Source organism: Hyposmocoma kahamanoa, unplaced genomic scaffold (assembly GCF_003589595.1).
Source record: "Hyposmocoma kahamanoa isolate Upper Pololo Valley unplaced genomic scaffold, ASM358959v1 62, whole genome shotgun sequence".
Taxonomy (NCBI): domain Eukaryota; kingdom Metazoa; phylum Arthropoda; class Insecta; order Lepidoptera; family Cosmopterigidae; genus Hyposmocoma; species Hyposmocoma kahamanoa.
Window position 1 is genome coordinate 6669799 of NW_020653850.1, and position 13517 is coordinate 6683315.

Here is a 13517-nt window from a genome sequence, read left to right on the forward strand (position 1 = left end):
AAACTACTGTAAGTTGTGGACTGCATCAGCTCAAAGTTTTGCTCTGGTATTTCATAAAAAAAAAAAAAAAAAATTATATATATAAAATTGTTTGCGTCGTTTATATAACATCCAGATAAACACACATTAAATATTTTTATTACATATACACTACTTATTTTCATTTAATAAACCAAATGCTATATAAATGACGCAAACAATTTTTTTCTTCATCATGTAAAGTTGTCAAAATTGAGATAGTACCGGTTGCCAGTTCACAGTCGAAATGTTATTGTATTTTTTTTTTGTAAATAGTTGCCCAGCACCCAACACGACTACATATTCTAAAATATACATATAGTGTGAAAATGTACACTTTATATTCTTGAACTAATCGATTATTTTTTCTGCAGCAAGTGGCTAAGCTGAACTCGAAGCCAGCATCAGTACCGAAGACTACAGAACCCACCTCCGGTTCCACTACTCCCGAACCAAAGTGAGTTGGTTAAAAATACCTTTGGTTAAAAATAACCTTTTCTCAGTACTTTAAAACGTGTTTTTACATTAAATAATATTTTTTTAAATCCTTTATATACTGTGCAACTTTGATACTTTTTTTAAATGCACACACTCATAGCCTCGCATTAGGGAACCCTGTATCTCGGGTGCCATGGACACACCCATGGACAACCACAAATTACTCCCAAACTCAAGAGAGAAATAAATGTACGCCATACAAATATTTCCCTCGGTCCGAGAATCGAACCCGGGACCTCTGCGTGGCAGACCAGCATGGTAACCGTTCGGCTTTGGAGGCAGTTCAAACTTCTTCATTGCTAAAAGATATCCAATTCATTTGCTTATTTGTGCAATGTATGTAGGTGCAATATTATTAATGAATTCTGAATTGAACAGGCCCGGACCTCTGGCTTTGCCCGCTCCGCCTGTGCCTTCAGCAACTGACCCTGCTTATTTGAAGAATTTCACTACTGGATCTCGTAAGTAAATTTACGTAACGTAATAATCCGTAGAGAAGACTTTGTTTCTCATCGAAGCTTTATTGTTTGTGGGTGATTGCTATGGGAATAGAAGCCATCGTAACGTAGGGTACATCTATCTCGCACTGTAGCCGCCAGACTCAAGCCGAAGATGTAGACGATCTCGATGAGCTCGTTGAATCGAAACACTATTTCTAATCGTATCGGTGACATTCACTATATTATTGTGGCCCAAAAATTGCTGCTTTTATCCGCGTCGCTTGCCATCGTGATGAAGAGATTTGCCAATATCCTGCAATAAACTATACTGCCGTGCTTATAATAAACTTAATCGACTTTTTAGCGAAATTGAGTTATTAACATATCAGCGAAACGAGATCTACAACCCGCTATGAGTGGCTTTTTTATCTTTTATTTCAATTTTAATGTTAAGCAAAATAAATTTTTGAAAGAAAAAACTAGGTGACAATATCTCGGAAATTGCCAAAATACAAATGCGTAGTTTCCTTTTTAAGAATAGAATAAAAGATAACAATATTTTTTGGTCTTTGTTTGTTTTGTACAAAAATCTTCGTTATGTATGTATGTATGTGCTTCGTTAGCCATAACATTATTTATTGCAAACTGGAACTTCCGGCATACATGACGTGCTCTTGACGTGGTTTTTGTTATTGCTTTGAGCAGTAGTAGAAAATTAATAAAATTCTTTTGCTTTCGCAACACGCCATTACCATACTCTCGGTTGCTCGAATTAAAACTTGCTCACTTGCAATTTGATATACACGTTTGCATCAATGAGCAATCCGAAGAACAGTGAAATAAACATTTGTGAAATTTATACATAATAATTTATAAATAACATAATACAGTTTTGTAGGTCTCTGTTTAGTTAACTATATTTTACCCCTTTTTAAATTCTAAAAATAAAAAAAGTATAAGCTGTTAAAACAAATATAAATTACGTGTTGTTGGTTGTATCTATCTCGTAACTTTGTCTCTCTTTCTCTGTCAACGTCCACAATAGCAAAAGTAATTATAAAGCATCAATAAAATAAATAACTATTCTTTTTCAGTCAGATATTGCATAATTATTAATCAAAATGAAGAAAAATGTCAAAATGTAATAATATTCTTTGCAGAACTCACATCGGTTCCCGCGTTACCAGCGCCTGGACCTCAAGCCTACCCACCTGGAATTGATGGACCGAAAATTGTTAGTATATCGTTTACATGTACCTATATAGGGCAAAATAAACATGCCAGTAGCTGACATGCCTATTGTGCTCATGCGTACTTTCAATGTACATTACGGTTCCACCAAAATAGTCGTCAGGGAGTCTTTTAAGCTAGTTTGAAAAATCGTCTGGGTATATTTCTGAAACGAAGTTACGCCTTACATCGGAACGCTTCCAACAACCATTTCGGTCGTACGTTTGCATCTACAGATGTATACGACAGTGTCTAAGGCCTTATTCAGAGTGACAAATCAAATGGGCGCGCGCCGCGCGGTTAGATCTATTGGCCCGTACCTTTCACAGTGCTTAGTCTAGGGCCTGTTTGCGTTTTCGACGTGTAAATCTATGCTATACGCGCTCGTAGCCGCTTCGGCACTGTGAAAGACGAGATGACAAGACCCACGCGCCCGCACCCGCCGCCGTACCCACGCCTACACTCTGAATGAGCCCTAAAGCGTGAAACGAGTGCGCCCGTCCCGCGCTCGCGCTCTATATGTTGTCGTCCATATAAATACACGGAATTATACCCGCCGCGGTGTCGACCCGACCCGCACCCGACTCACATCCGCGCTCTGCGTGTTTCACACCTAATGGGCCCTAGATGTAGACAGCGTGCGAACTCCTAAAAAACTCCAATGCTATTATGGCTCCGGTGTGGCAACAGGCGCTGGTTCAAGTCCAGCGAGATCCAAGGAATTTTTCTTTGTGTCGTTCGGTCTTTGTATCATTAATAATAACAAAAGTAGTGGAGTATTTTCACAAAAAATATAAAAAACTAAATAACATATTGCTACTCCTGTATTGATCCCAAATCCGTACCCAATAATCTGGAGAACGTAATTTAACAAACGTTGCGACGACCGATCGGCAGAGTCGAAGGTGTGAATCCTCGTCGACTAATTTTGTGGAACCCTTACATCCCTATGTCTGCACTAAATAAATGCTTTATCTACCTACTGGCAAGCAACTATCATACACAAAACAAAACGTTTCTTTGTGATATAAATGACAACAGCTAATTTTTTTTTTCCTATACGTCTCTTCATCGTCATTACACATCATCCCATTGTAGACCACACTTGTTAGGAACCTTGTGCGACATGTAAATGTCACTACTTTAAAATAAAAATAAAAGCTCAAATGTATGTATTTATTTGTGGACAGGATTATGCCGCAATCGTGTCTGAGAAAATTGCCATGATACGTAAAGAACAGGAAGAGACTGAAGTTTCTTCAACGCGAGGGGTAAGTAAAAAAACCATTTTATTTACTAATATTTTAATAACAAATTAACTTATTGTTCAATGAAGCCCCACATTAGGTAAAGTACATTTATGTGAAAGCTAGGTAAGTACTAAGTATAACATGTTACTTGGGAAAAGGCCGACGCTTATAAAGTACAGCCACTGACTAAAGTAGAATTCTCTGAGCTGTGGTCAGCAGCTGCAGTAGGTAGGTACAAATATATCTCATCATCATCAGATTCTATTCATAGCAGTAACAATGACGGTTAAATGTAAATAAAATAAATAACACTTACGTACTTTTTATGGGGTGCCACCCCCAACTTAATTTAGACCTCGCCCGAATGCATACTATTCCGGAACTAGTTTCTTCAATGTCATGAGTCAGTACCAGCTGATTTTAAAATCCAAAAGTTATTAATTTGTCAGGCTTCCAACTTACGTGGTAAATTATTTTCAGCTACATTATTTCGCATATTTGTTAACATATTGGTTTTCAAATAAAGGGAATCACATACCACTGTACTGGTTTATGTTCGAAGCCTTTACATTGTCACATTCTTTTACTACTTAATACCTTTATTACTAATGGCAATTTCATAGATAAGGAACAAACTATAAAAATACTAAATATTTATTTCCAATACAGCTAAGTTCTTAGGTTTTTTACTTGGAATCGTTCTTAAAGTAAAGTTATTTTGTTTCATGAACTTCGCCTTAGCCTTCAAAATAGACAATTTTTTGTGCCGGTGTTAAATGTTAAGGAGGGTTTCTTGCTCCAAATATTGTTTATCGCAAATCTATTAGAGAAGAAACGGATATTCGGTAACTATCCTGTATCCGGCCTATTTTTACTATCCGGTGGGCACCGGAACAATATCCGGCCGGATACCGGATGTTTAAAACTGAGAAAAATTCATAATCAGTACGCCAAATAAATTTATTTATTGATTAAAGTTTTCATAATAATATGGATGTTACTTTAGGGATAAATGATAGTTTTTACTCGTGCTCCTCATCTCCAAGCCATTTTCTTAGTGCTGATGACAGTAATGATTCCATAGCTTTGACTCTGCATGATCAGTTATCTTCAGCCTTCTGCAATTTCCCCAAAAATTTCAATGTTGTTCATATCAATGCTCAAAGCGTCCCCTCTCACTACTCTGACCTTCTTGCTTCTTTCATAGATTCTCCTGTTGACGCTATTCTTATATCAGAAACTTTTCTAAAACCTTCTCTTCCTTCTACTCATTTCAGTCTTCCCGGATTTAAGCTCGTTCGGAATGACCGGACGGGTAAAAATGGTGGAGGGGTGGCAGTACATCTGCGAGCTGATATTCAACATGTTGTTGTTGATGCTTCTCCTAACTTATATTCAAACTCCGCGGAGCACCTATTTTTAAACATTTCCTTGCATCACAAGAAAGTGCTCCTTGCAGTTTTTTATAGCCCCTCCCTTAATATCGACTACTTTCAGTCCCTTGAGTGTCTACTCTCCGACCATTCTCCTTCCTTTGATCATACTATTTTAATGGGTGACTTTAACACGTGTTTACTAAAAAATGACACTCGTGCCCATAAATTACTTTCTCTAATTTCTTCTGTCAACTTGCATATTTTACCTTTGTCTGCTACTCATCATTTTCCCACCTGCATTCCATCTCTTCTTGATCTTATGATTTATTTTTAGATATGATTTTTGACGAGACTCGTCCCTTGAGCATTGTGCTTCCCATGGACAGTTCTCTTCTGTATTTTCTTATCATGATCTTGTCTTTCTCTCGTATAAAATTCGTTTTCCTAAGTGTAAGTCGAAATTTCGTATTCTCCTAAATTTCAAGGCCATTGATTTGGAGTCGCTCAAGAGTGAGGCGGGTAATATTGACTGGACTCCTGTGTTGGACTGCGTAGTTATTGATCGGAAGGTAGCTTTGCTCAATGAAATTATATTAAGGCTTTATGATCGTCATGCGCCTTTAAAACGGGTTAAAATCAGACATGCACCTGCCCCCTGGTTATCACAAGATATTAAGATCGCTATGGCTCTCAGAGATAAGGCGAAACGACGCTGGAAGAGGCTTCCTACAGATGACAACCTAGCTCGTTTTAAATACCTGCGTAATCGCTGTAGTCGCTTGTGTAGAGATGCTAAGAGACGGCACATTCACGATAACGTTGAGAAATGCGATTCCACTCAGATCTGGAAATTCCTAAAGTCCATTGGGATTGGTCGTTCCACTGCTTCTGGTGATTCGTCCCTTCCTGATCTTAACGCGCTTAATAGACATTTTTCCCTACCCCCTGTTACTTTAGATAAGCGTCGTAAAAGCGCTACCCTTCGCATTTTGGCTGACTATACTTTACCGGCATGTACCTCTTTCTCCTTCCGGACTGTTACCAAATGTGAGGTGAAAACCCATATTCTTTCTATTTCTTCTACTGCTGTTGGCAATGATGATCTCAGTTCCCGTATGATTAGCCTCATACTCCCTGAACTTGTCCCTATTCTCACTCATGTTTTTAACTTCTCTTTAGAAGCTAGTTCTTTCCCTTCTCATTGGAAACTCGCCCATGTTATACCTTTACCCAAAACGTCTAACCCTACTTGCCTTTCCGAATTCCGTCCCATCTCCATTCTCCCATTTCTATCCAAAGTCCTCGAACACATTGTCAACAAGCAGTTAATGTTGTATCTTTCTTCTAATAAGTTGCTTTCCCCGTTTCAGTCAGGTTTTCGTTCTGGCCATAGCACTGTTGAAGGTAACAGATGATATTCGCCTCGCAATGGACAATGGTCTTCTCACTTTGCTTATACTTCTGGACTTCAGCAGTGCTTTCAACTCTGTGGACTTTGACGTATTGCTTGCTTCCCTTCGCTCTTTTAATATTTCTCCTTCGGTTATAGCTTGGTTCGACTCCTACCTCAGAGGCCGCTCGCAGTGTATTCGCTCTGACGAGGCTTCCTCTGATTGGTGTGACTTAGTTGCTGGCGTTCCTCAGGGTGGTGTTCTTTCCCCTCTCCTTTTCTCTGTTTTCATCAATTCTGTCACTTTTGTGCTGTCTTCAAACTTTCATCTCTATGCTGACGATTTGCAGCTATACCGCAGTTTTAAAGCGTCTGATGTCGTTGCAGCCGTTGAAGCGGTTAATGCTGATTTACGAAACATCGCTCATTGGGCTGAGTGTTTTGGTTTGTTGGTGAATCCCAAAAAGTCACAGGCTATGATTGTGGGAAGTGGGCATATGCGTGGCATATTGCATCTAGATTCTGTCCCACCTATAGCGTATAATTCCACGCCTATTGCTTATGCTTCTACTGCAACTAATCTTGGCTTGCTTTTGGATTGTAATTTGGTTTGGACTCCACATATTAATGAAGTCAGTCGTAAAGTCCATTTCTCCTTGCACTCACTTAAGCGCCTCCAAAACGATTTACCTTTAAAAACCAAAATATGTTTAGTCCAAACACTTATTTTGCCCTTCTTAGACTATGCTGATTCCTGCTATTTGGATGCTACTGAAGAACTGCTAAATAAGCTTGAACGACTGCAAAACCTATGTATAAGGTTCATCTTTGGGCTTCGTAAATATGACCGTATTTCACATTTCCGCAGTCAGCTCAAATGGCTTCCCATCCGTCTCCGCAGGAATTTGCATATTGTCTCCATTCTTTACAATATTTTACATAACCCTGTGTCTCCCGGGTACCTGAAAGAGCGTTTCAGCTTCCTTAGGTCCCAGGATAAACCCTGTCGCTCTCTTGTTAGGTCCCAGTTATCTTTTCCATGCTTCAATTCCGGTTTCTATTCTCACTCCTTCACTGTTCATGCGGTCAGACTTTGGAATGCACTTCCTATTATAACTGCCTCCGTGGCCGAACGGTTACCATACCGGACTGCCACGCAGAGGTCCCCGGGTTCGATTCCCGGGCCGGGAGAAATATTTGTATGACCTACATTTATTTCTCTCGTGAGTTTGGGTGTAATTTGTGGTTGTCTATGTGTGTCCATGGCACCCGCGACACAGGGTTTCCCTAGTGCGGGGCTATGTTGAGTGTGTGCGTTATTATTATTATTATTACTGTTCACGAAAGTAAATCGTTAGCTATTTTTAAAGTGAGAGTTAAAGAGCGTTATTTATCTACTATTCCATCCATATCTTAAGTATTATATTATAAAATATGTATTTATCTAAGTATTTATATAATTTATAACAATTTAATATTTTTATATTATTTTTTATATTTTTTTTTTCTTGTTTTGTTGTGCACATATGCCCGTTCTTTTAGTTATAGTGTCCTGTATTTAGGTCTGCAGGAAGAAATTTCTATTAGAAATAAGCAGAACCTTTTGTTTTTAATTTCGCTTGTATTCTTTGTGACTTGTTGTATTTTTCCTGTACAATAAACTATTAAATAAATAAATAAAAATAAATAAAGATGATAGTAATAGAATAAACAGCAACTACAGGATCGTTGACAAACCGTTTATTACTTGAAACTGAAATAACTAAGGAGTTCTGAACATCTGTAAATTTAGTACTCAAATTTCATTAAAGGCAAATTATGGTTGATGAAGACCAGTTGTTCTGCATTAAGTGGTAAAAGTTGCTTCTATTTATTTTCATAAACGAGACCAGCTTCGGAGGACAGTTTTTCACTATAAACACTTGCAAACTTTGTTAAATTTTAAGTACTACTTGTTATTGCCAGACGACCAAATGAAAAGAACGCGATCACGATCGATTTGAACTGTCTTCAAATACAATGTGTACCTACAATAGTGAAACGTGTAATAGGTATTTTTTTTTTTTTTGTCAAATCTGGTATTAATATTTAGAATTAGTTAGATCACAAACAAATTAATGAAATAAAATTGAAACAAAATAATAATGCGCGTATCAAGTGCTAGGCTTATACATATAGCAACTAGAAATTTGAATATAGCCAAAGAATGATGTAAGTGCTTTTTTTTCCTTCTACACCGCGAGAAATTTGCATTCGGCACAACAAAGTAACAGCACTAATATTAAAGTATCGCCGAATTTGCGATTTTCTTTTTCAGTGTTAACATGTATTTGTTTGTATTATCGAATAAATTAATCGCTTTTATAAAAGCCAAGTGGTCGCGACATGTTTACGGTAGTGAGTTAAAAATCCGGCGGCTCGCTATCCAGCCCAGGTGCTCTCCGGATATCCGGAATCCGACCAAACCTTAGTCCAAAAATTAGTAAAAACCGCAATATTTCTTGGTGGAAATAGCTATATTTCTGTAACTCTAGAAGATTCCGCATCAAACGTAAAAAGCGCCGGCTTTCTTAATCTATTTGCTCCTTAGGGTATTTTGATTATAGTTTTGTTTTATGTCTACAGTTTGGCTGGACAAAGGACTCGAGTCTCGGCCAGTTTACAGGCTCTACGGGAGCGCAGATTTTGACACCGCGCGAACTCGCTAGCGGCACGCAGGCCTGGGCCAAAAAGGTACACACTAACCCTTCGTGTATTCATCGACTCTCAATTTAATTGTCATCTGATCTGTCCAGCATTAATTGTTTGGGTTCAATCAAATTGCATTTCTCTCCTGTCGTGACAATTAAAAATATTCAGATTTAAATTTGTTCTAAATCGTCAAGCCACAGTTTAGTAGATTTGTTGTGGATTTACTTCTATAACAAAAACGTTATAACGTTTTGATCAGAACTTCAAGCAGAATCAAAATGACAAAAAGCTCCATTTGTTTCAAAATTTGACCTGACGATTTGGTACTAATTATTTAGGCTAAACCCTCGCCTGAGAGGAGACCCATGCACAGTCGTGAGTCGCATACGTGGGTTGATTATAACGATTTAGGCCGATCCAATTTTTACTACATTACTATTTCAAACAGCTATCAAGCAATCAAAGCAATTCTTACTTCAATTTTTTATACAGCCATTGCTTATAAAAAAATCAGAGAAAGTAATCAAATAATATATAGAAAGGATTAACAGCGAGTGGCAAAGACAGATTTTGAATCATTGAATTGACTTCAAGTACAATACTATCATTATTTTATCGAAGCAAAACTTGGTTCATTGTGTTGCTTATTAATAATAGCATTAGATTTACTTAACGCTATTGCAATTAAATAGAATTGTTTCCCGATTCAAATAACTGGGCATGATGCCCATTCTTCTGTTTATAAAAATATTATTTGTTGTTAGATCGGGTCTTAATCGTGTATAAATAGTATTTTATGCAATCGTTGCATAATGAGAGTTCTTACTAGTTGAGTACCATGTTTAGGCCATGAGGCTTTGCCAAGTGGTCTAAGTAATAGGTACGAGATTTTAAGACCTAATTATGTGATGATTGCATACAATACTTTTCCTACGAGTAAATAAAATTATGAGACAGAACCAATATTTAAAGAATTGTATATTTTGTTAACAATTCATGACAACAAAACGTAATTTTTTTTATACATTTTAACCCATTTATTAGGATAGGCAAAGGTTTCACCACACAGCCTCTTCATATATTTAGACGAAAGCCAAACGAACGCTACAAAACATAAAACCAAAGAGATAAGATAAAACTGGCCAAGTACAATATATTTCAACCAATCATTTTTTTACAAAGTCGTAGGGCCCGGTTGCAACACTTTTAGGCCAATTTAACCAACATCGAGTACATAACCAGAAATAGAGACGAAATAAGGGCCATATATTCCTGGTAACACATTAGCGATACAGCTCTTATAAATATCAACTCCGTTTGCACTGAAATATAGACAGGCCAACTACTGACCTGTGTGTACGTCTCCGTATATTCCAAAAAATATTCTGTATTTATTGTAATAAAGATAATATCTCTAACAATGCCGTGCTGTTCTATTCGGTGGCGTGGGAAAAACAGCAAAACATCTAATTACAAAACAAACGGAATCACATTTCATCGGTAATTAAGTATTAAATATATAATTATTATTAAATATGTAATTTTGCAATTTTCGTCCATTATAGCAAAGTTCAAGTTAACTGGTCGATTTGAAGTGAAACAGTTGACGACACACAATGACGACACCCGTCAATTGTTTCGAACTCGGGCTGGCCAATCGGAGCGCAGTTGTCACAGTAATGATATGACAGAATAGTTTTCAAACAGATTAAATGACATTTCGTGTCTATTCCTGGTTATTTACTCGATGTTAACCAATCAGTAGGCAGTATAGTGTTTGAGTAGCGTCCTAATTTATATTTTAATTAGCAAAAATACGACGTTCTTTTTTTGAAAATCATTAATGTACTGTGTATAGAACTTTAACACAGAACTATAATGAAATTTTTCAGCTCAATGGCGAGTACCATAGACAATAGAATTTGCATTCAAAACTAAAAAGAGCACCCTTATGATATGGTTTAGAAAATTGTAATTGACAGATTAAAATATAGAAGTCTAAAAACATATTTACCTCGACTTTCGGACGTGTTGTTGCATGCAAGTCCATGGTCTCGAAGGGACAAAATCCAAAATCGTGAAAGTTCAAATCAAAGTATCATAAAAATATTACCCATTCAATCTATCTCGTGAGTAAGCAAATGACCCTCAAAGTCATCATGTTTTAACTCTTATTTCTTTGTTAGTACAAAGCTTGTCATTCAGTTACAACTCCAAGTTGAACACTTTCCAGAACATTAAAATAGAAATAATTAAAACCAAGCATGATATTCAATAAAATAAATATTGCATTAAATAATGCGACAACTCTTATCAGCCACTGATAGCTGTAAAAGGAGTGAAGGAAAAACTTTCATAGGTTTCTCGCAGATGGCGCTACAGCAAAAAAACCGTTTAAATCAAAAACAAAGATCGGCAACAAGCATATAGAAAAATTCGTGAGGTCTGCTGATTCGTTCCATAGCTCAGTTGGGAGAGTGTTTGTAGTGGTTTTCATCAATAATGACATTAAAATAGAAACAATTGAAGGATTTGATTGAATACACCGAACAATGTGTTTCTGGACATTTCACATGACATTGCATGAATTATTTGACCGTCACAAAGTAAATATTGTTATCTCAGAAGTTTCAACATTGAAGAGTAGCCTTATTAAAGCACATGTGGTGAAGTGTCAGACGAAACCTGAAAGAGCTATATTGTATTTTGCGTACTTAACATAAGATTTTAAAACCGTGATTTTTCACTTAACGATTGTGGCTAATTACAGGGTTTCTTACCATGGTATGATTTTTTTATTAAACTGAGTGCCAGCCCTGAGTTTACAGTAACATTTGTCGCTTTCGACCGAGTAAAATATTTGTATACAAAATGTTACTTCTGCCCACAATTTTCAGTTTAGTTTACTTTACCTAATTTCGGTGGCAATTTTTATTATTTAAATACTTAAGTATATTATCGAGAAATTTTAAATAATATTTCAGTATTCTACACCCGAAAATTAAGTAATACTTCATGATAATATTCTTGAATATTTATATAATAAAAATTGCCACCGAAATTAGGTAGAGAACGCTAACCTGAAAATTACTCTTGGTCTTGTGACCGCCAGGGCGCTCTACAATTTGCCATACAAATTTGCGAAGTATTTTGCGCGGTTGCTAGCGACAACTGGCACTGTAGACTCATGGTAGAGGCATTGCAACCATGGAGCTTGAAACCGCTCCAAAGTATCTGAGGAAAAATAAAAAGGCATACAGTGATAAGAAATCTAGTTACACTAGAGGTAATCGTTTGGAATTCACAATCTTATATAGGCAACGTTTTAGACATCCTGTCCAATAATGTGCAGTCACACAAGCTGCGTTCAAAACAGTTTAGATGCAGTCAACCCGATCCAGAATGCAGCTCATATGACTACATACTCATTTCATAATGATATTTAAAAGTATCGTTCTACATATTTACTGTCTAGCCAACTCAAATTTGACGCCATATTCCCTAACATGGATTACTACGTAAGCGAAAGTTAAATGTAAATTATGTAATAAGTAGGTTCTTTCTCAGGTGTCTTGCTTCGACTGTGAGAACAAATAACCGAAGCCAAGAAGTATATTTGCCTAACAACGCTCCCTGGCAATTCGCCCTGATTCAAAGCTAAATGCAAATAGCAATTTCACTGGTTTCCCCCGACACTGATATTCGCTGACTAACTTTTATTTCAGCCTCACGTCTCGCCGTCACGTGGAGCTTCGGTCAGAACTTATAATACTTCGTATTATGCTTTCTGACCTTTATTTATTTTGAGTTAGTGGTGATCGCAACAACATGGATATAAAATGGTACTCTGAAAACTTAATGCAATACACCTTTTCTTGATTCTTTTACTTCTGACTCATTTAACATGTTACAAATAATTATGAGCCAAGTTCAGTAAGATTTCAAAGTACCAAAATTTAAGCACACAGTTATCAGCCACGTTTGCTGTCACGTTTTAACATTCCACAACACACGCACATTGCGCACTTGTATATACGGACAATGCTGAAAAGTATCCCATCGAACTTAAAATGACATCAAGCATCGTTTCCAACCGAACTTGAACAATTTAAAACAGTTATCATCCCTCATGGAAGAATGGCGTAAGTGCAGTTACGTCAAACATATTTATTTAAAAATAAAAAAATAAAAAATAAAAATTATAAAAATATAAATTAAAATATAAATTATAAAAAATATAATTTATTGCTCCATTAGATACACAATAATATAACCCATAATCTCTTCAATTGTAACTGTATCTACAATATTAGTCGATAGAGTTACAAGAATGAGAGAGGATGTGGATTATATTTTTCTGTACCTAATGGAGCAATCAACTTTTTTGATGTAACTCCAGTTATGCCATTCTTCCATGAGGGGTGCTATATTTATAGTCTAGTTTTAGCTCCAAAATCCGATTACTTTTTTGTTTAGATCCGAATTTAAATGCAGATGCGTTCATATACTAATCACGTCACGAGTCTCGGCTGCGCATTGTACAGCAACACCACACAAGAGGTGGACATTTATTTAGACTCAATATCAAGTATTAATAATTCTTACACGTTCGTAAAGTACAACA

General features: G+C 36.7%; 1 protein-coding gene across 3 annotated transcripts in view; it reads left to right on the plus strand.

Moving 5' to 3' along the window:
• Window positions 1–13517, plus strand: part of LOC113229383 (protein SON) — a 35593-nt gene that overhangs the window by 8009 nt on the left and 14067 nt on the right. For all 3 annotated transcript variants that reach the window (XM_026462949.1, XM_026462950.1, XM_026462951.1), the window contains exons 7-11: window positions 393–475; window positions 895–977; window positions 2117–2190; window positions 3377–3457; window positions 8828–8935. In XM_026462949.1, coding sequence (XP_026318734.1) covers window positions 393–475; window positions 895–977; window positions 2117–2190; window positions 3377–3457; window positions 8828–8935 — 429 coding nt within the window. The remainder of the gene's footprint in view (window positions 1–392; window positions 476–894; window positions 978–2116; window positions 2191–3376; window positions 3458–8827; window positions 8936–13517) is intronic.